The sequence below is a fragment of the Astatotilapia calliptera genome, chromosome 12 (genome assembly GCF_964374335.1).
Source record: "Astatotilapia calliptera chromosome 12, fAstCal68.1, whole genome shotgun sequence".
Lineage (NCBI taxonomy): Eukaryota > Metazoa > Chordata > Actinopteri > Cichliformes > Cichlidae > Astatotilapia > Astatotilapia calliptera.
In genome coordinates, this window is record NC_137433.1 from 31,374,712 (window position 1) to 31,395,418 (window position 20,707).

Below are 20,707 nucleotides of genomic sequence, written 5' to 3' on the forward strand. Positions count from 1 at the left end.
ATAATATGTTGTATGATAGAAAATATATTTTATACACACGGTAAAGATATCACACAGTATTAGATATCAATTATTTAATGCTTAAGAAAAACAAACTTTCTGACATTCAAGGTCATCTGAGTCAATTTAGGTTATAAATTACTTAAGAAAAGTTGCTCAGTTTGTTCAACAACCCAACATCAAGAAAACTTTCATTTATCTTCGTGACATAGTTTCTAACTGGGTTTGAAATACTTGAACAAGTTGTTGGCCTGGCTGCCTTTTCCTGGAGCCTTTCTGTCTTTGGACATCAAGCTTTTTCCTGGTTTCTTAGATGAGGAAGTCTTCAGAATTGGCTTCTGCTGTTTCCACTCAGACATCAGCTCCCTTTGAACATCTGGCGGAAGCTCAGAAAACACCTTAGGGTCCACATTTCCCGGGAACTCGCAGTCAGATAACCGGGGGAATGACAGACCCCCTTCTTCCATGACTTCTTCTTCTGGGAATGCGCTTGTACCTGCCTTCCCCTGGTGATTGACGGTGGTCACTCTGTTGGAAGAGTTCAACTTGTTTGCAGCATCTTTTGTGTCACTAATACTTTCTGAGTCTGTAAGTGTCTCAGGAAGTTTGCTTTTTGATGTGCTGGGGACATCAGTGCCTGACTGGCTGCTAGAAGTGCTGTACAGGGAGCTCACATAAGCAGGAGATAACAGCTCCTTCTGGATGTCCTCTGGAAGAAGCTTGAACACCTCCGGGTCAACATTGGGAGGCAACCGTGTCACAACGTTAGCAGTTTCGTCAGGGTCGCACCCAGCTGTACTGCAGGATGCATTTCGAGTCTCTTCTACAATGACAGCAGAGTTCTGTTTCCATCTTAACCCGTGTAATGGTGCCTCAGAGCTAGAAGAACTAGAAGAGCTTTGTATGGCGGGTTGTTTATTGTGTTGAGTAATCATGCCATCTGTGCCAAACTGATGATCCATATCAATACCCTGAGAGGAATCAACACACTGGAGAATGAAAGAGGAACAAAAGTGAAGTGAGGAAATTCAGAGTACTAGCACATTCCTTCCAGGAAAGAAAAATCCTGCATTAGGTAACTGGGCAGTGTGAAAGAACAGCCTTTCTACTGACCAACATTAATTATTTCTTAAGAACCCTTCTAATACCACTTTGACTTTAATTTAATACCTATTTCATGATCATGATGTTCAAAGTAGAGCCAATATGGCCTTAAATACATTTTTCAGGACTTCCCACTGCTAACACAAAGCAGCGTTTTCATGGAGTTTGGTTACATATGAAGTCCACTCAAGTTAAACATGTTTCATGAAAGCCCATCAGCTCAGACCACATGATCTGGATAAATTATGTCTTTAATGACATTTTGAGGCAGAACATGAAGGAAAGTTTCAGCTGTCATTACTTATTTAAACACAGTTCAGTTTTTCTTCGGAATAATAAATTTGGCACCTAACAAAGACGTTTTGTTGCTACCTAAAAAGAAAATCGCAGGGGTTGTAATATTTTAAGTGGGCTTTCATTTCCTCAAGCATGGCCAGAAATAATGTGCGGACCTCTCTTACGTATGGTTACACACACTTATTGCCTCAAGAATATGATGACTAGTTGTGCTTACGTCCATACTTGACCCTGAAAGGCTAATTTTAAGTCAGGAAAAACTCCTGAAGTTGCTCTGGAGTGTTTTTAGAAACCCACAAATATTTGCCCCTAACAGCCAAATAAGAAAGAGGAGTACTGCCAATGGTGGTAATCAGGTTACAGTAGCATATTTTTAGAACAGGAAATCCAATGATTTCATTACATCAATTTGCCTATAGTGATGTGCCATGGTTTCCATGGCTGGCTCAATATCTCTGACCCATCAGAGTATGGACAAAAATCCTCTGGGTGTCTATAACATTAGGATGCTGGCAGTGGATCCTCAGTGATCCAGCTACTGCAAATCGTAGTATTGAAATTGTCGAGTGCAACTCTAATGGCGCTTAGTAATAGGAATGAAAGAAAATGATAAATAATTCCTGCCATTCAGACAAAATTAAGAAACTGTACAAATGGTCAAGTCCTAGCTTCTCCTTGTCACAAAGAAAGGTAAAATTAATTTCTTTGGGCTGTTGAGACAAAATAAGACATATTAAGAGTGACTGATTTGGTTTTTTTCCATTATGGTTTGACATTTTATAATTAATTAATTAATTCATATACTAATATGATAGAAAATAAAGTTATTTGCAGCCCTAATCAGACAGAAATCAGATCCAACAGTTTTTATGAGTGATTCTGAAGGCCTTAGCGGGCAATCCAAAAAAATTCACTTTTATAGGCTACAGTTAAAAGATTTTACTATGTTTTTTATTACAACCCCTTTCATTTTCCTTTTTATGGAAAAATCAAACTAAGATTATCTAACAGTGTTGACAAGCCACGTTACATTTTACCTGGCACTGCGATAAGACGGCCTGGGATTTTTTGGGAGATGTGCTCTGTGAAAAGAACGATGTTATCGAGCCCTTCCCGGTGACGGCAGCTGCTCTGGTCTGCAGATTACTGAAGCAGACGTTAATGAGGGTGAGGTGGAAGGGGGCGCCGCAGTCCACCATCCTGTAGAAGAGTTTCATGGCCAACGGGAGCAGCTGCATCACAGCATCATCACTGCTGCCTATAGACGCATTAGAGAAAAACTGTTTTAATGGAAAGAGTTTTCCTAACTGAGCTGATTTTAACTGCTTTCATTAACCAACTAATTAACTGATTAATTTAAATTAACGTGATTGAAGACATTACCAGATATTACAAAGGCTCAGTAGATATGGTACATCTAGACTTCTAGTTATAGTCAGACCTGGATGACTAAAGCTTTTCATTATGTTTTTGTTTAGCGAAAAAGCAAGAAATCACTGTAAACCGACTTAAACTCAAAATCAAAAAAGTTTATTTATGCTCTGATTTTGACTTGAGAAATCAACTTTAGCAACTAAAGTCTGCAAGGTTAAGCTCCTTCCCAGCGTAGCCTGTTTGTGTTGGGTAAAGGCGCACAGTGAGTGCTTGACATTTTTGTCTGAAACTAGGAATATTCATTTATAGTTAGCCTGAGGGGAAACTGCTGAATGCTGACAAAATCTCGGGGAAAAGGATGTAGTTTTCAAAGGCAGAGAGCCAGGACAAATATATTTTTAAAAAATGTATACATTGTTTAATATTTTGGCTACGTTTTATTTTTTGACTCTATTAGAGAAGCTTTGCATGCTTCACAGTTCAAACTAAACCTTATTTTTTCCTCTAAAAGGAGGCGCTTTGTTAAGCAGAAGGAGGAGGAGCCTCCTGTGTGATGACCATTTATAGAGATATCTGCTCAGAGTGACATTGTAAAACTCTAAGTGGATGATAAACAGCTTTTAACAGAGCATTTGGAGCAATCTGAAATCTGAAATGTTGGATCAAAGGGCTCATCTAGAAATGATCTTATTTTGAGGATCTACCATTTAGCAGTACATGTGTGACAGAACATAAGAAAAGGATCTGTAAAACATTTATGAGAGAAGATTTTTGAAAAAACAAAATTTAATTATTGACAAGGGATAGACAGAGTGGGTAACTCTTGCTCTTTAGGCAAATGTGTAAACCACTATAGTGTGGAAGCACATTTTTCAAAAATTTATACACACAGAAAATTAAAAACCTGATAAAACCTCTACAGATATCATTCTGAGCTCTCCCTGACACGTGAGCATACCAGAGCTGATCTTCTGTCCAATGTGGTTGGGGATCGGACACTGCCGGCTCTCCCGACTGAACCACTTGTTGGTCGTTGTGTATTTACGGATTGTGAGCCTGAAGGTTTGAGGCTGCCTGCCGTCTTTGCGCATCCTGCTTTCAAATATAAAACCAAAGGTAAGATTAAGGAAGCCATCCCCCTGTGGCGATTCAGCTTTGAGCTGGTAAAACAGACCTTTCAACCAGACTGCTCAGAAGTTGTTGTGTCTTCTCTGAAACTTCTTTTGTTGAGGACATTTTTTTGAAAGAGTCTTCATCACTGAGAGACTGAAACATAAAGAGGAGAGCAATGCAGCCAAGAAATGTAAAATCGTTTCCCATCAAACATGACTAGAATTAAAGGATTTCTACGGCAATTTACATATTAAAAACACAGGAATCAATATTATTTATGAACTTCCATTTTTACTCTTCATCTGCTTCCTTAAAGGTCACTTCTGGATTTTTTTCCTATATTTTAAAACTAAATAACTATGGTTCACTAAACTGAACTGGATTGCTTAAACTCAAAACGCCAAATTAAAACCAAGTCACTGATGTTTTGTTTGAATACTACTAAAACTTATTTATCAGTGAAGTGTTTAAAAACATACAACCTCACACTATATAAGCTGTAGATAGCAGTAATTAAGTTCCAATAGTTTCTTATCTTGTAGTACTGCAAGAATGGGGGCCTGAATAAATGGAGCAAACACCCATTTATTCATAAATCTTTATACTGCAGCCGCTCCCTGCTGATCATCAGAAAAAATGCAGGTTGTAGCTACAAAAAAGAAAAACTCATACAGCTTCCCGACCTTAGCTTTCTTAGATACCGGGAATCTCAGATGTCGCATCCTACCTGAGGGGCCCCAGTACAAGTAACAGGTGAGTCATCAACACCGAGGGACAGATTCTTCAAACGCTGAGCAGTGGGACTTCCAAACTCCTTCGCCAGGTCATTCAGAGGACACAGCTGCAGGTCTTTTACGCTGACCAATCCTAGGGCTTGAAGTCTCTTAGCAGTTTGGTGACCCACCCCTGAGAATACAAGATGGCACCACAAAATATATTGTCAGGCATATTTAACACATGTGACACACAACAAAAATGCATCAGTGAGTTTTGGATAAAAGCATCTTTAATTAAAAATGCTCCAAATGTTAAGGACAACAGTGTAACAACTATACTTCATTAAAACTCAATCTCGATGCATATCATGTTATGCATTTCTGTTCACCTACCTGCCATCTACTGATGATTAACTATCTTTTAGAGCATCTATACCTGGCACTTTGCGGACACTGCTTAGGCAGCCCATGATGTCACTGATGTTTTCTGGGAGCAGAGTGGTTTGCTGGTTGGGTTTGAAGGTGCCTGAAACCAGTTTGGCTAGCAGCTTGTTTGTGGCGATGCCAGCACAGCCGGTCAGGCCCAGTTTGCTGTGGACGGCTTCTCTGAGCTCTGCTGCAATGTGTGAACCTAAAGCCAACCTTGGGTAGTTACTGGCTTTAACATCTGCACCTGAACAGGAAGGGGAAAAACTGTGGGTATGAGCACACGCGATACAGTTTAGGATCTGCAGGTGAGTTGTTCATGAAGAACAAAACTGAAAGCACTATGCAAATATCTCACGAGTTTGAGCTATTTTTACGAGCCATTTCCCAGTTTCAGTGGGCCAGATGTACATCTACACTTGAGAAGCACAAATGTGACTTACTTGGATGATTGTAGACATGTCCTTTAAATGAAAAGTCTTCAGACTTCACTAGCTGTGCAAGCCTTTGTTCTACCATCTCAGTGACGTCCATGAAGTTTTCATCAAATCCAAGCCTTTCCACGAGAGGACAATAAGACATCAGCAGCTCTGGATGGCAAACAAGAAAAGGTAAATATATACAAACGGTTATCAGATGAAAACATCAATTCCATTTAGTTTCTAATAACCAACAAGGAACACCAGCAGGGTGGTGAACCAAACAGTGGGTTAAAAACAGTTTACATTCTTGAGTAAAACAATTGCTGAAATGTAGGAATTAGAGATTTTAGCAGTTTAGTCAAAAAGGGTTGTTTTCATTATGAATTGTGGAATTTAAAAGTTGACCAAATCATGATTTTCTTTAAGAGACCGACTCCAAAATTTGATATCTTGTTGCTTTAAGCAGCTCACTATCTAATTTGCTTGCTACAAGCTGAAAATAAATCCATGTCATAGAAACAAACACTAGTCACCGGAGAAAAACGGCATCCCAGATAAACTTTAAGGGTCACGTCACCATCTGGCATAAATGGCTAGTCAAAAGAAGTTACAGCAAGGCCCTCTTGTTACCCACATCTTTCAGTCATGTGAAAGGTTTTTACAGGACTGCAAATCAAATGCAGCTGATTATTTTTTCATCACTAAGTGTGACAACCTCTATAAAAAGCATTCGGCACAAATCAAGGATGACTATTTTTTTCCAAAGCGGAAATATTTGGCTGTAAATCACAGAAACAGCATATTAGCACAAACATCTTATACCAGCTGTCAAGCATGGTGCTAATCTGGGCTTGTTTTGCAGCCACAGAACCTGGACATCTTGGAGTCACTGAGCTGACCACGAACATCTCTGTATACCAAAGTATTTTAGAGTAAAATATAGCATACACAGCAAAATACAGCAAAAGCCTGGCTAAAACTGGGTTATCAACATCATAATAATTCCAAGCACAAATCTACAGCAGAATGGCTGAAAAAGAAAAGAATTAAGATGCTGCAGTGGACCAAAGTCCAACCTGATTGCTATGGTGCGACCTTAATCTCCATGTTTAGCCTGACCTTCCAAGCTTCTTTTATTGCAGCAACTACAATTTCATTTTCTCAGAGTGCACCTTAATATCATACTGCACACTACGACAAAAATTACTTTATTTACTACAGAGCACTATTTTCATGTCACACTGGTGTGATACACTGCTTACCTGTCATTTTATATGACATCTCTCTGTAGTGTGTGAGGTCTTCTCCTTTAACCAGCACCAGCTCAGGACATTTCTCCTTAGCATCAGTCACAGACATCAGCTTGTTGACACCCCTCTCCCTTGCCACATAGTTACAGGTGACTATGATGTACTTCTGCTGTATACCTGATGATATGAGAGTCATTTGGAAGCTTTGGCACAAATGTTTTTTTACACTTTTTTCTTTTGCAGCTTTTATAGCATGCAAGTTTACCTAACGGGACTTCTCTCAGTGCAGGGTTTCTGATCATTTCCACCTGAGCATAGAAGCAGTCCAGGTCAAAATGCAAAATGACTTTGTGTGCAGGTACTCGCGTTTTACTGATGCTTGGTCCTGAAACACACATTATATGTACAACAGTTACCATATCTCGAACTCTGAAAGTCACATGAAAGCAAAGAGCAACTGTCAGATTTCAGTTTCAGACTGCCTAGCTTAAGTTTCCAAGTTTACCTGAAGCAGCAGCAGCAGGGGGGCTATGTGTCGGTGAATCCACGAAACTGTTCCTCCACTCGTTTTCATCCTCCTCATCCTCGCTGTTTTCCATCTCAAAGCTCGTAAATGTAATACATTTTGCTGAAATATAGACTGCTACAACTACTGCTGCTGTTGTTGTTGTCGTAATAGTTCTTTCATTGTAGGTCCCAATTCAGTTACGTGCAACGTTGCCATCTCTCGACATGGAGGGGTTACTGCAACGCAGCAACTACCAAAAAAAGTTTCTATAAGTGCATTTTTTTTTTTAAATTTACAAACACAATAAATAAAATTAAAATTTTAAATGTTACGGAATACTGTGTTATTTGAAGGTATTAAAATTGGTTTTTCGACAGTCGTCACGCGACCTGACCACAACGTATATAAACAAGGCTGACATCACCTGATGTCGGAGGCTTCAACTGCTAACGTCCGTTTGTTAATTATAAAAAAATCTGAGGAAAAAAAGTGCGGAAAGTAGCTAATGTTTCCTTCTTCGGGCTTTTTTGCTGATATAAACTGTCCCTTCTCACAACATGGGCGTTGTGAGCGGCCTCACTGTTTATACAAACATCCTACAAAGCAGGCGCGGGACTGGTTTGCTGTCTCATTTGAATCATCCAAAGTGGACTTCACAGGTCAGTGCTTCAACTATGCCAACTGACTTCGAACAGCTTGTGCATTAGCTTGCCGTTTTACCTGTTAAAAAGGTTTAATTGTTTAAGAAAAACCCCATAAACCCTGGGAATTATAAGAAGCTTTTAAATCGATTAAAAGGGTTTTAACGTTACAGGTGTAAGGACAAGTGTTTTCTTAAAAAAAAAAACAACTTCTACCATCTACCTTGTGTTCTTTAAAAGTTCTATTTTGTCACTAAAGGGGCACGATAGGATCTTCACACATCAAATAGCACAAAAACTAAATGGCAAATTATCAAGCTGTCACTTACATTTAAGTAAATACTTATCCTGTTTCATATTCACGTTGAACAGAAGAACAGAGGCCTTATACGGGCTGTGGAGATGACTGCCTTCATGAGCTGGAGCGGATCAACAAGGAGATTGAATCTGTAAGGCATGAGGTGGAGCAAGAGCGGATGCGACTGTCACGTTACCAGACTGTACAAGCAGACCGCATAAACAACAAGCCTGCTTCCAAGCGTGAGAGTAAAACTGTAGACAGAAAAGCTTATGGGCCATCGTCTCGCACAGATTTTACTAAAGCACACCAGCGAGGAAAGAAGTATGTGGTTGACAACTCAAAACCGAGGACTGATTTGGAGTATGACCCACTGTCCAACTTTTCTGCAGACTTGCTCTCTTTCAGCTCATTGACAAAGGACCAGAAGTTGAAAAGTAGACAAGTAAAAGACAAAAGTCCAAAAAACACTGCCCCATGTATTGATAAAGAACCATTTGCGTATCAGGCTCCGATTTCCCGATCACCATCTCCGGAGGCACTTGATGTTTCTTCTGAAGGTGAAGACCTAATTATTGATGTTCCTCCTTCTCCTGACAAAACTGGTCAGAGAACTGCTAAGTCTGTAGCAGGTAAATCCTCTCAGGTGACAGCAGTGGAGGTAACGGAGGAAAAAAAAGAGCCTAACTTACCTGATTCTCCATCACGACACTATAAAGTACCTCTGTCTTCATCAGATTCAAATAAAACTCATCATTATGTTGAAAACAGTCAAGATTTACTAACTATACTTGCTGACAAAGAGTCTGAAGATCTAAAAAATGGTGGCAATGTAGTGGACTTAACAGAAAGTCCAGAAGACCTTGTAAATGAATGTCAAAAAATTACCAAATCTGTATTGGAGAAGATCCCCGAACAACAAGATCACAACCTGAACAATCCTCAGTGTGACCTGCTCAGTATCTTTGAGAAAATTAATCAGCAGGAGACACCCAGGAATTTACTTTTTTGTAAATCTCCAGCCTCTAACTCATCACGCAGGCAAGTGCCTCAGGACAGAGTTCAAAGTCACAGCTGTTCTGAAAAAAGTACACCCTCAGCAGTGATAGGAAACCAGAAAAAGTCAAGCAAAATGTCAGGACAGACACAGGGAATAGCTGCTGACGGTCCTAACCTGCCTCTAGAGCAAGCAGAACAAGGGTCAGAGAACAGCGAGTTTGAGGGTCGGCATGTTTTGTCAACTTCTGTCAGCTCACAACTCGGAGCCGAACCGTGTTCTGAGCAGAATTTGGTGACGGTAAATACTGAAGAGATCATATTAATCAACTCCAGCTCTGATGAAGAGGAGGAGGAAGGGCTCAACCATTCAGGAATGGAGCTCTCAGACAGCGACCCAATGGAGGAATGCTACAGGATCTTCATGGAGGCAAACAATGAGGAAAAAGGAACTGAAGAGACTCCTGGTGCACATGTAAGTAGCCTGTAGAGACTGCAAATTCATTATGAAGAAATTCTTTTGAGAATATAAAGTTTTTTTTCTCTCCCCTTGTATTTCTTAGTTAGGGGCTGTGGATGCAGAGAAGATGGAGGTAAATGTCACACCCAAGGGATTACCAGGAAGGAAAAGAGTGGCTCATGAAGCCAAACAAACAGAGGTAGGTACAGTCCAGTCTCATAGCAAAATGTGTTTTTTAAAGACAGGAGATGTCTTTTTTTAAAATCCAAAACACTGTTTTTATTGCCTAAACAGTATTTTAATACCCAAGCCTAACCTAGTAGTTTTTAATAATGATAACAAATTTTAATTGAATAACGTATTAAAAATAATATGACAGAAATGTGGGGGAAAAAAATCACCATGCTTGGCAGATGAAAGGTCACACTCAGGAACATTAAAAAGTAGGGTTGGCCATTTATGTCCATAATGACTCACTAGAAGTCGTGGCCTTTTTCTTAAGATCTGTTGTGACATGATGTAAGTTGACTAATCTTTACCAAGGATTGCATAATCAAAGTTAAGCATGTGTTTTGAATGACCTCCTCTGTGCAGCAGCCAGTAGCTAAGAGCAGGCCTCAGCCGCAGGTTTTGGTTCCACTCTGTGAGCCAGTAACTTCAGGATTTGGCTCTAGACCCTCTGTCAGTTCCAAAACCCAGCAGGTTCAGCAGAGAGCCTCCACTCCGACTGCTTCAGTTAAAGGTGGGCAGGCTTTTGTTTCCTCCACCTCTCAGAAGAAACCAGAGACCCAGTTTACACCTTCTGTTTTAACTCAAAACCCTGCAACCCTCCAGCCTGTGCGCAATGGTAAGTATCTGTTGGCAGTAGTAGTGATGATTGTTTAGTTCTTAGACACATTAAGAATAAAAAATGCAAGAGCATGATAACGTGTAAATTAGATTAGATCCAGATTACTGTCATTGAGATAGTATAACTCAAAAGATGAAATGCAGTTTGGCATCTAATCTGAAGTGCAAACAATGTAGGTACATATGTATATACAATAATGTATACAAAAACCATTCCAATAAACAAATGAAAGCACTTCATTGAAATTGTATTTTTGTGTTTGATATAGAAAGTTTTATCACTAAAGCATACTTGCATTGCTCTGTGTAGCTCTATCATCCTTTCTTAAACTTCTGTGCAAGTTGTGTATTTTTTTTTTTTAAATTATTGGCACAGTACAAGTAAACCATGTCTAGTATGAGTATGCTCTTACTAGCTTTTCCTCAGTACACATTTTTTCTGTTCCATAGCTTTTGTGAACTATATACCTTTGGGACCAGCTGTTATTGAAGTGGGCAACAACTTGCATTTGATCCTTCCAGACGGTGCCTTCCCTGTGCCCATTTCTTCCAATTCCAATCCAGTTACTCCAGTTTTAACTCCAATAAATCAGGTTCACACAAGGGCCCTTGCTATAAAACAAACATACCATCCACATGCAGTTACTCCTATGCATCCTATGCAGCGATGCCGCCTGGCAGCACCAGTGCTCATTCCTGCTGTTGCACGCAAACCTTTACTAAACTCTACTTTTACATCTGCATCTTTACGTTCAAGTTCAACTATTTCTACTGTTCCTCAAAATTCTGGTCAAGCTTCTGCAAAGGTAAGAACTTCAACTAAACCTGGATCGTCAGTACAAGTTAGAAATGCTTAACCCACTTAATAAATATTATGTGGTTCTGTCCCCACAGCCGTTGCCTGCTAAACGAAAACTGAAGCAGCAGTGTGAGGCTGCCAAAGACAAAGTGCCCCATGATGTCAGACAGCGGTATGTCAACATGTTTACGGAGGAGTTCCTCAAAACGACACCCAATGTTAATGATGCCTTTGAAAAGGTGAGCATATGTCACAATCCTCCTCAGTAACAAACTCTAGTGTGGAAAGAGAGAGACATATGTATGTATTTTTTTTTCTCTGATCTTTCTGTTGATAGGCTCTTGCTGAAGAGAAGACCGTGTACAATCGGAGTGTGAACAAGCTCAAGTATATGAGTGTTGCAGTGAATGCACTCAAGAGGCTGAAGAGTCAAAGCACTGTTGCTGCTAAAGGTGAGCACTTCATGGAAAAAGCTGTAGGAAATTACCTGTTTGTAAAATATCTCCAGAATCTCTGTAGATGTTGGGCATACAATTCATTCACTGTACAATTATTGTACTTTTTGTTCACCGAATTACATAAAATAGTCAAAATGTTCAACTCATTGATAATTCATTCAGTGTTACAGACTTTTTGGGATAATTTATTTTAAATTCTTATCCAGGGCTTTAAATAAGGAAATTCCCTGTTGCTTTCTAACTGTACTTGTTTAGAGCAGATGGACCGACATCTCCCCATTCACAGTACTAGCAAGAAAATTATACTACACTCCTGAAATCTAAAAATACTTGAAACATTTGATAGGTGGCCTCGGAATAAGGACATGTACTACGGGGGGGACTGGATACAGTTCCTCAAGTAGGGTCTTTCAGAAATCAATTACCTGTCTGATTAGAGTGTTAAAAGGGATGAATGGGCTACTAGATAAACCACATTATAATTGGTATGAATATCTCGTAATTGTAATTTTGTGCTTATTGTTTTTGATATATCTTGAGTTTTTTTGACTTAAAAAAAGATAATAATAAACAGATGTTTTGATCTGGTATATAACGGACATTTAAATATTTGTTTTGCAGATGAAAACAAAGTCTACAGTCAAAAACGGAAAGGGAACATGCCTCTTAACCCAACAAAGTTTAAAGGAAATTGTGAGCATTAGTTTCCTTTGTACAAATGTAGACTTTATAATTATTAAATATTTTGACAGTTTATGAGTGTTTTTATTATTCCAGCAGATGACATGGCATTGTATGAGAGTCTGAAGGATTATATTTTGACTGATGAAAAGCTAATTGAGAGTAACTATCCTGTTCAACACCCAGAGAAATGTGGTTCTGCAGTTCTTTTTGCTGAAAAGAAAGTTAGTCCAGATGGTAAGTGGAAATATCCAACCATGCTCCCTGGTATTCCTATATTATTTCACTAGAGGGCGTGCTTGACTAAAGTATTTGGACTCTGGGTTGGTTCTCTCTGTTAAGTGTTGTATTTTATTTGTTAAAAGCACTGAAGAGGATCTGTTGTCGCTGTGGTGCTACATACTCTGTGAGCCAAAGTGGCAAACACATTCGCAAGGAGGAATGCAACTACCATTATGGGAAAGGAGTTGAGAATAGAGGTTAGAAACCATTACCAGGTTATTCTTGACTATTTTATAAAATATTTTGACTGGTGTCTTTTCACCATCTTAATGTTAAATCTATGTGCTATATAAACATGCTTGAAGGTGCGCACCGTCCTAGTAGACCATCTTTTTAGGAGCACCATACTGATACTAGTTCAAAGCTCTCCTTTTGTAAGCAGCAGCCTCAAAACAACCTGAAGACTTGAGGGCTGTGCAGTAACAGTTTTTAAGCATTGGTACATTTTTAAAACTTTAATAAAATTTTCCAGTGCCCGGTGGAGTGGAAACTCGCTACAGCTGCTGTCAGGGAGTCATGGGAGCCCCTGGATGTCAAGTGTTTAAGGTAAAAAGGAGGAAGGAAAAGTCCTCTGAGTTAAAGGAATTCTTGTCAAATATTTCATATGTACCAGGACCACTTTGTTTTGTCAACCAGTTACATGTCCATGATGCCCTCAGCCTGGATGGGTTTGTGTCTACCATCTCCCGGGGTCCCTCAGACAGGAGCTGTCCTGGTGTCTATTCCTTGGATTGTGAAATGGTGATGTTGGATTTGGGGATTTACATGTGGCTTTATTAAAATGTGCAGTTAAATAGATAGTTTTATAAGCTACACTAACAGAATAAACAGCCTCACCTCACTATATACTCTACCTTTAACTCTTGTGCCCATGGGCTTTATGTCAGAATTTGTTAGTGTGGAAAAAGATTTCTGAAGTTTGATTTTTGTTTTTAATCAGTTTGCAATGAAAACATGTTTGCTTTTGTAGTGCTACACTGTTCATGGTTTGGAGTTATCCAGAGTGACAGTGGTCAACTCGAGTCTGGAAGTTGTATACGACACCTTTGTTAAACCTGAAAATGAGGTCATTGACTATAACACCAGGTAATGTGATAATATATCTCTGTGCACTACATAAACTATACGAACTCGCTCTGTTATTACAGAAGTGTGGCAGCAGTCTGAAAATTGTTCTGTATAATGGAAATTTAGTCAATGCTAAGTTCAAGGTTTAGCCATTATTTCAAAGATGGGGAAGATGTTTTGCTTTATGACACACATGATGAGGATGATGGAATGAAGCTAACAAGACCAGTGCAGCTGTGCTTAGAGCCCATGTGACACCTTACTTGTCCAGATTTTCAGGTGTTAGTGAGGAAGATGTGAAGGGTCACCATGCTTCTCTAAGAGATGTCCAGGAGACCTTGTTGAGCTTCATAAATGCTGACACCGTTCTGGTTGGACACTGCCTGGAAACAGACCTCTGTTTACTCAAGGTGACTTCTTGACTTCCCTTTTCACACATATTCTTGTTTATTTTTATTTTTTTAAGTGCACAGCGTATTCCACATTTTACAGCTGCAGTCCTTATAGTTATAGTTTATTTATTTATATAGCACATTTAATTACAACAGGAATGTTGACTAAAGTCCTGTACAAGAATACAAAATGCCTAGTAAAATACCTGATAATATTGATACCAAACATCAAATATAAATGAACAAATAACTCACATTTGTATTTACTGGCTTTTAATACAGCATGAGTTTTAAGATAAGATTTAAAAAGATTGACAGTAGGAGCCTGTCTGATGTGTAGGGGTAAATTATTCCACAGCTTAGGCGCTACGACTGCAAATGCTCAATCGCCTCTATGAACCAGCCTCGACCTTGGTATGGCTAAAACAAAAGATCACTTGATCCTAAGAGATCTAAAGGGCGCATAAGGCTGCAAGAGGTCAGACAAATACCCGGGAGCCTGTCCATTCAGGGCTTTGTAAGTCAACAATAAAATTTTAAAATCAATTCTGAAGTGGACAGGGAGCCAATGAAGAGAGGCAAGTACCGGGGAAATATGTTCACGTCTTTTAGTGCGTGTCAGAAGACGAGCTGCAGCATTCTGGACCAACTGCAGTCTTGCCAGGCAGGTCTGGCTAACTCCAGCTTATAAGGAGTTACAATAGTCCAGCTGGGATGTAATAAAAGCATGAATCGCCAGTTCAAAGCTTTTAAAACATAAAAGTGATCTCACCTTAGATAAAAGCCTCAGTTTGAAGAAAGACTGCTGTACAACTGAGCTTATCTGTTTTTCAAAGGTGAAATTGCTGTCAAATATAAGACCAAATTTTTGGCATGCGATTTGATAAAAGGGGTTGCCACTTGGTCCAAAAATTATCACTTCGATTTTGTTCTCATTGAAGTTAAGAAAGTTAGAGGCCATCCAGGATTTAACTTCACCGAGACACTGATGTAATGGTTCTAGTGAGTTCATTGAGGGTTCATCTGGATAGCTTTTTGTTTTAAACCAGAACCATGGAAGAAGTTTGTAGCAACTGTTATTGAGAGAATCTCAATTAGACTCCCCTTTGTGCAGCACATGGGGACTGCAAGGACTCCCTTTGTCGCTTTAGATTAATCAATGAAAGATTTTTAGAACACTTATTGAATGAACAACTCTGTAACTACATAAGGCATTTCTTACCACCCAGGCGGTTTTATAAAAATAAAAAAAGTGATGGGGTATTTTCAACACCCTGCTGGACAGGCAGCGTGGACACAGTTTGTGAATTGAGTAATTCAAGATTGAGGCAACGTAGGAGTTTGAAATTGATACCCTAGGTGTAGCTATTTAAAAATCTGAATGTTTGAATCCCAGTGACCTTAACATCAGATTTTCTGAAAATCTTGTAAATGTTATAAATCAAGAAAGAAGTCACCTGGGGTTTTCAAATACATGCATAGGTGAATTTGTTAATAATATTTTAAGACTTTGAAACCCCGTGGCCTCAACATTAAGGTCAGAGGTCAGCTATTATGAAAAGACCTAGGATTTTCAAGTTTTTAGAAAAATGTTACCTTTACAACCTTCCGAGCTATTCGATTGGATAAGATGCTATACACTACTGGGTGTTCTTAAAAAAACAAAAAAAACAAACCTATTGGTTTTACAATACTAATTTCAGGGTTTTTAAAAAAAAAAAATTTTTTATTGACAATTATGCAGTTTAATGTCTCATTGCCATCTGAAATGAAAGCATAGTAGAAACAAACAATTGGAGTCAAAAAAGAAATCAAGGAATAAATTATTAGACCCAAATGTATTCTAAATTTTTGACTCATCAAAGTAGCCACTTTTGGGAGATATAACAGCTGAACACACCCATTGCGTTCTTTCTAGAGATGGACCGATCCGATATTGCGTATCGGTACCTAAATTACTGGATCGGATATCGGAGAGAAATAAAAAATGTAATCCGATCCATTAAATATCACAAAAGCACCTCAGAAAACTTGCGACATGGCGTAACTCGTCGGAGCAGTATGCGTCATGTGATAGAGCGGCTGTAGCGTGTGAGACCTGTCTGTGGTCAGGTTGAGCATTTGGAGCCTCGCTACCAAACCGGCATTTCATTTCCGAGAAAGTTATCCCAGAGAGAAGTAAAGCAAGTGTGTAAGTTCATCTCTGGATGTTTGTAAAGCATTCCCACGTTAAGCTTAACAACCGAAATATGGAGCGACTGCCTCTCTTCAATCATGAAACTGATCAATAATCAGCTGATCGGCTTTTCTGTCGCGAGTTCGTCTCTCTTGTAAGTTTATCGCCCACTTTGTACCAGAAAGAGGAAACCAGCACCAGGATCCTTTTCTACTGTGCAGGGGCGGGTCTAGCAAAGTTTAGCCGGGGGGGCCAGGTAGGGCATTAACAGGGAAAGGGCACAAAGAAATACTTTTCTTTCTTATTCTCATTTAAAATGTCTCGCTTTAATAAATAATTATCTGAATCTTACAACCAAAGTTTTAATCTGATGTAAAATGTATAGAAGTCCATTACTGTATATAGTAACTATTAAGTCTAATATACCCTAGTAAGCTAGTACTTTTTCCTTCAGAAATGTACCATCTGTGCAGTCTGCAATTCTGTTGAAGTAAGATGTTGAAGCTATTTAATTATTGTGGAAAAATAATCTATTTCTGAGCTTTTTATTTTTTTATTTTTTTATGCGTGAGTTAAATTAAAGTTGATTATGTCGATTAAGCATCACGAGACGGAGGGTGCTTAATATTTCTGAGTACTCTTTAAAATACCAGAATAGGGAGGTGGTTGCAGGTTTAAGTGTATTAGATTGATCAGTTTTGCTGAACTATGAAATATTTGGGGTGCAGTGTATGTTTTGCATACAGGTTTAACAGAATAGCTTTAGTTAAAACTTGAGTATGAACTTATACAAAATGCAGCAAGATATTTAAAAAAATAGTTTTATTGATTAAGAAATACACTATTGGATTCATATCGGTATCGGCAGATATTCAAATTTATGATATCGGTATCGGACATTTAAAAAAAAAAAAAAAAAAAAAAAAAGTGGTATCGTTCCATAAATGTGTGGCACTTGTAGGTTGCTTTGCTTTCACCCTTTTGTCCAGTTCATCCCAAACCAGCTTGATGGGGTTTAAGTCTGGAGGCTGTGCTGGCCACTCCATGTTTTCAAGCTTACAACCTTGTTCGTTCTCCTGAGGTACTTCTAGCGTAGCTTGGAACTATGTTTTGGGTCATTATCTTGCTGTAGGATGAACCCCTGACCAACTAGGCACATACCAGAGGGTACTGCATGGTGCTGCAGAACGCTGTGGTAGCTGTTTTGGTTCTGGGTGCAAAAAGTCCCAGACCTTCACACTTCCTCCATGTTTGACAGTTGATGCCACCACTGTGGAACGATCCTTGCACCTACTTAATGGTGTACAAAGATCCTGTGTGATGAAGCCAAGATTTCAAATCCATTTTCATCAATCCATTATACTTTCTTCCAGTCTTCAGTAGTCCAATGTCAGTGTTTCATGGTCCAGCCAAGCCTCTTTGTCTTATTCTGAAATCTCAGCAATGGCTTTCTTGTTGCAATTGGTCCTGTCAAACGTGCAGCTTGAAGTCTTCTCTTCACAGTTGCAACTGAGACTTAAATACTACGACCACTATTAAGCTGTGTTTGAAGCTGATGTCCTTTGAGCAGCCTATCAGCTGTTAACACTCAGAAACTTGTCCTCTGATTCAGTTGTGGACTTTGGGTCTGCTAGACCTCTTTCTGCCAGTTTTCTCCAGTTTCTGAGTGCCTTTTGATGGTAAAGGAAACTGTACGCACTGAAATTTTGACTTTCCTTGCAACTTCTCTGTAGGAAAGACCTACATTTTTAAGTGTTATGATGGTCTGTCCCTCTTCCATTGTTAATTGCCTTTTTCTCACCATTTTTGTAGAAACAGAGTACTTTCTGCAGCACAAAACTGTTCAGCTGATGCTCACGAGGGTATGGTATCACAGTGTGTTCCAACACTGCTTTTATGCAGACAGGATAGTTGTAACTAATCCAGAAAAGTTGGAACACCTCTAGCTTTCAAGGCCTGATCAACCTCCACTGCTGTAGAACAGCTTTAAATTATTAACCCATTTTGTGGTCTCGGATAGCCGGCCCGTCGTGACTTTTTGTAGAATTCTGAAATGGACATTATTTTTCAGTTTTGGGAAACCTTTCTTCCTTTTTTTTTTTTAAATTTTTTTAAAAATTTTATTTAAAACCTTTGGCAGTTCAACACTTACCTTTGTACCATTTCAACCTGTTCATTGGACTTGAACAACATAAATTGCAGTAAATAATAGAGAAATTTGGGTGTTCTAAACTTTTGACCGGCAACGTATTTCAAACACATAATTGACAGAGACCAACCGATATTGAAACTACATCATGGTCTGGTTGTCTTGTATACCCTAGATTTAATTTTTTGTATGACATTTGGACAAAAGGGTCCAAATGTCATAATACAGTAATTTCACTTCATTTCTCTCAGATGTCCTCCAAAAGTATTTTATTTTGACCATCTTAATTGCACTATAGTGGTCCCTCATTTATTGCGGCAGTTACATTATAGGTGAAATCTGCGACATAGCCAACTTTAATTTTTACAATTATTATAGATGTTTTAAGGCTGTAAAACCCCTCACTACACACTTTATACACTTTTCTTAGACAGGCATGAACATTTTCACTTTTTCCTCTTGTTTAAACACTCTGAAACTTAAAACCTTTGTAGAAAAATAAGTCCAGTATTATAGAATGAAACCAACGGCCCCTGCAGGTGCCTTTGACAGTGCAAAACATTTCATTGATATTATGTTTGTAAGTTTTCTCCCCAGCAAACAACAAAGTACAGCACTTTAGTCACACTGGTAGAAATTGAAGACTTATGTAAATTTGACAAGCTGAACGCATTCTCTACTGGACAGCAGACACGGCACGGGATTGACAATGGTCTACAGCTAATCAGGACGCGGAACACAAAGTGCTGTTTAAATGTAATAAAAAAAATAAATAAATAAAAAAAGCCCGCAAAATTGCACACAAAAAAAATCCGCAAAACAGGTGTTATAGCGAGGGACCACTGTATTTCTAATTAGATAAAAATTTGGTTTGGGTAAAGTTTTCACCAGCAGGTGGCAGCACATTACTGGAAAGTCTTAATGTAATGTAGCTCCCAACCCCTCTCAAGTTGGGAGCTACATACAAAAAAAGTCACCATTTGCCCTGACTTAAGCAAATCATATAAAGGAATTGTTTTTGTATGAAAAGTTTCTCACAAAAAGCTACCTTAGCAAACATATATGAACTGGTAGAAACGGGAAGTAGTCTCATTTAAAAAAAACTAAACAAAACAAAAAACGACAAACTCTGTAAAGCTGCTCTGAAAGCTGCTCCAGAGTTATTTTCTCCTGAACGGAGCATGGTGTCGTTCTGGGAGGATCTAGTGGTGATGACGGGGCCACCAACCTGTCCCTTTGACTAGAAGGCCAGTACTTCCTCTGACTCTCCATTATATTTCCTACACCTTTCAGGGCAGAGAGCATGCTACATTGAGTCACTGCACCATTTTATGGCACAAAGTGGTATTACATGAAAGTACTGCTGGGCCCCATTTCAGCTTCAGCTTATATATCCTCTTTAAGTGTTTTGGGCAGTAAGATTCACTGGTTACTTCTCCAGATTTTATTCATATTCTGTAGCTATAGTTCATGTTGAAAGTAAAACAGTAATTTATCAAGTTTGAACCTATAAGAAAAGCTTGAGATATCTTCCTGTTTACTGCAGCTGCTCCACGGGATGGTGGTGGATACATCGGTAGTCTTTCCCCACCGCCTGGGCCCCCCTCACAAACTGACCCTCAACAAGCTCACAGCTGAATACCTCAGAAGGATCATTCAAGAGAGTGGTGGGTTACCACTATGCAAATGGTTTCTGTCACTATAATATCATTACATTCCAAATAAAGATGACTTATTAATATGACTTATTATAACATTAAATGCCACCGACTCATGCAGCAGATATCAGATTTATTCCTGAAGATACTGACTTCAGTTGCATTGATTTTTTTTTTTTTAAAGATTATTTTTTTCCCCTTAGTTTGTGGCCATGACACTGCAGAAGATGCTACTGCCTGTATGGAGCTGATGCTGTGGAAAGTCAAAGAAGATGGAAAATTGAAAAAATGATGGAAATAAAATTATTCCTGTACACTTCATGTGGGGGGAGGGGGGACAAATACTAGCAGTGATTCAAATGTATTATTTTGTGTAAACCTCGTTCAGGACACGGAAGGCAGTTTTTTGTTAGTGTGATTTATGTTAATGTGTTCTGTATGTAAAATTTCAATTTGGAGCCCATCTTCCATATATGTATAAATGTTGACCACATGTAGTGCCAAGAGGACCCACAGTGGTGACTTTTCATGAGCAGTACTCAAGTAAAGGCATAGAATGAATTTTGTGTTTTCCTTTCTTAAAGCAAAAC

The 20,707-nt window shown here is 38.9% G+C and overlaps 2 protein-coding genes across 5 annotated transcripts; one reads left to right on the forward strand and one right to left on the reverse strand.

Annotated features, from left to right (window-relative positions):
* Positions 1 to 59: 59 nt before the first annotated feature.
* poli (polymerase (DNA directed) iota) lies at positions 60 to 7,397 on the reverse strand. The gene is made up of 10 exons (XM_026188941.2): positions 7,208 to 7,397; positions 6,968 to 7,087; positions 6,715 to 6,879; positions 5,474 to 5,620; positions 5,041 to 5,277; positions 4,616 to 4,794; positions 3,950 to 4,041; positions 3,734 to 3,867; positions 2,439 to 2,659; positions 60 to 989 (listed from the first exon to the last, which is right to left on the reverse strand). The coding sequence occupies exons 1-10, from the start codon at positions 7,299 to 7,301 to the stop codon at positions 216 to 218; spliced, it is 2,163 nt and encodes a 720-aa protein (XP_026044726.2). The 5' UTR covers positions 7,302 to 7,397; the 3' UTR covers positions 60 to 215.
* Positions 5,503 to 20,678, forward strand: LOC113034405 (uncharacterized). 4 transcript variants are annotated; one of them, XM_080308862.1, is made up of 16 exons: positions 5,503 to 5,641; positions 8,224 to 9,620; positions 9,709 to 9,804; positions 10,200 to 10,452; positions 10,905 to 11,260; positions 11,349 to 11,492; positions 11,591 to 11,705; positions 12,333 to 12,404; positions 12,489 to 12,629; positions 12,758 to 12,871; positions 13,147 to 13,220; positions 13,311 to 13,415; positions 13,645 to 13,760; positions 14,014 to 14,152; positions 20,006 to 20,126; positions 20,321 to 20,678. In XM_080308862.1, exons 2-16 carry the CDS (start codon positions 8,328 to 8,330, stop codon positions 20,407 to 20,409), a joined length of 3,228 nt encoding a protein of 1,075 aa, XP_080164988.1. In that variant the 5' UTR covers positions 5,503 to 5,641; positions 8,224 to 8,327; the 3' UTR covers positions 20,410 to 20,678. The 4 variants fall into 4 exon arrangements, with proteins under 4 accessions (XP_080164988.1, XP_026044714.2, XP_026044715.2 ...); XM_026188929.2 differs by lacking the exon at positions 5,503 to 5,641 and adding an exon at positions 7,589 to 7,869; XM_026188930.2 differs by lacking the exon at positions 5,503 to 5,641 and adding an exon at positions 7,589 to 7,869 and having other exon boundaries at positions 12,492 to 12,629.
* Positions 20,679 to 20,707: the final 29 nt, after the last annotated feature.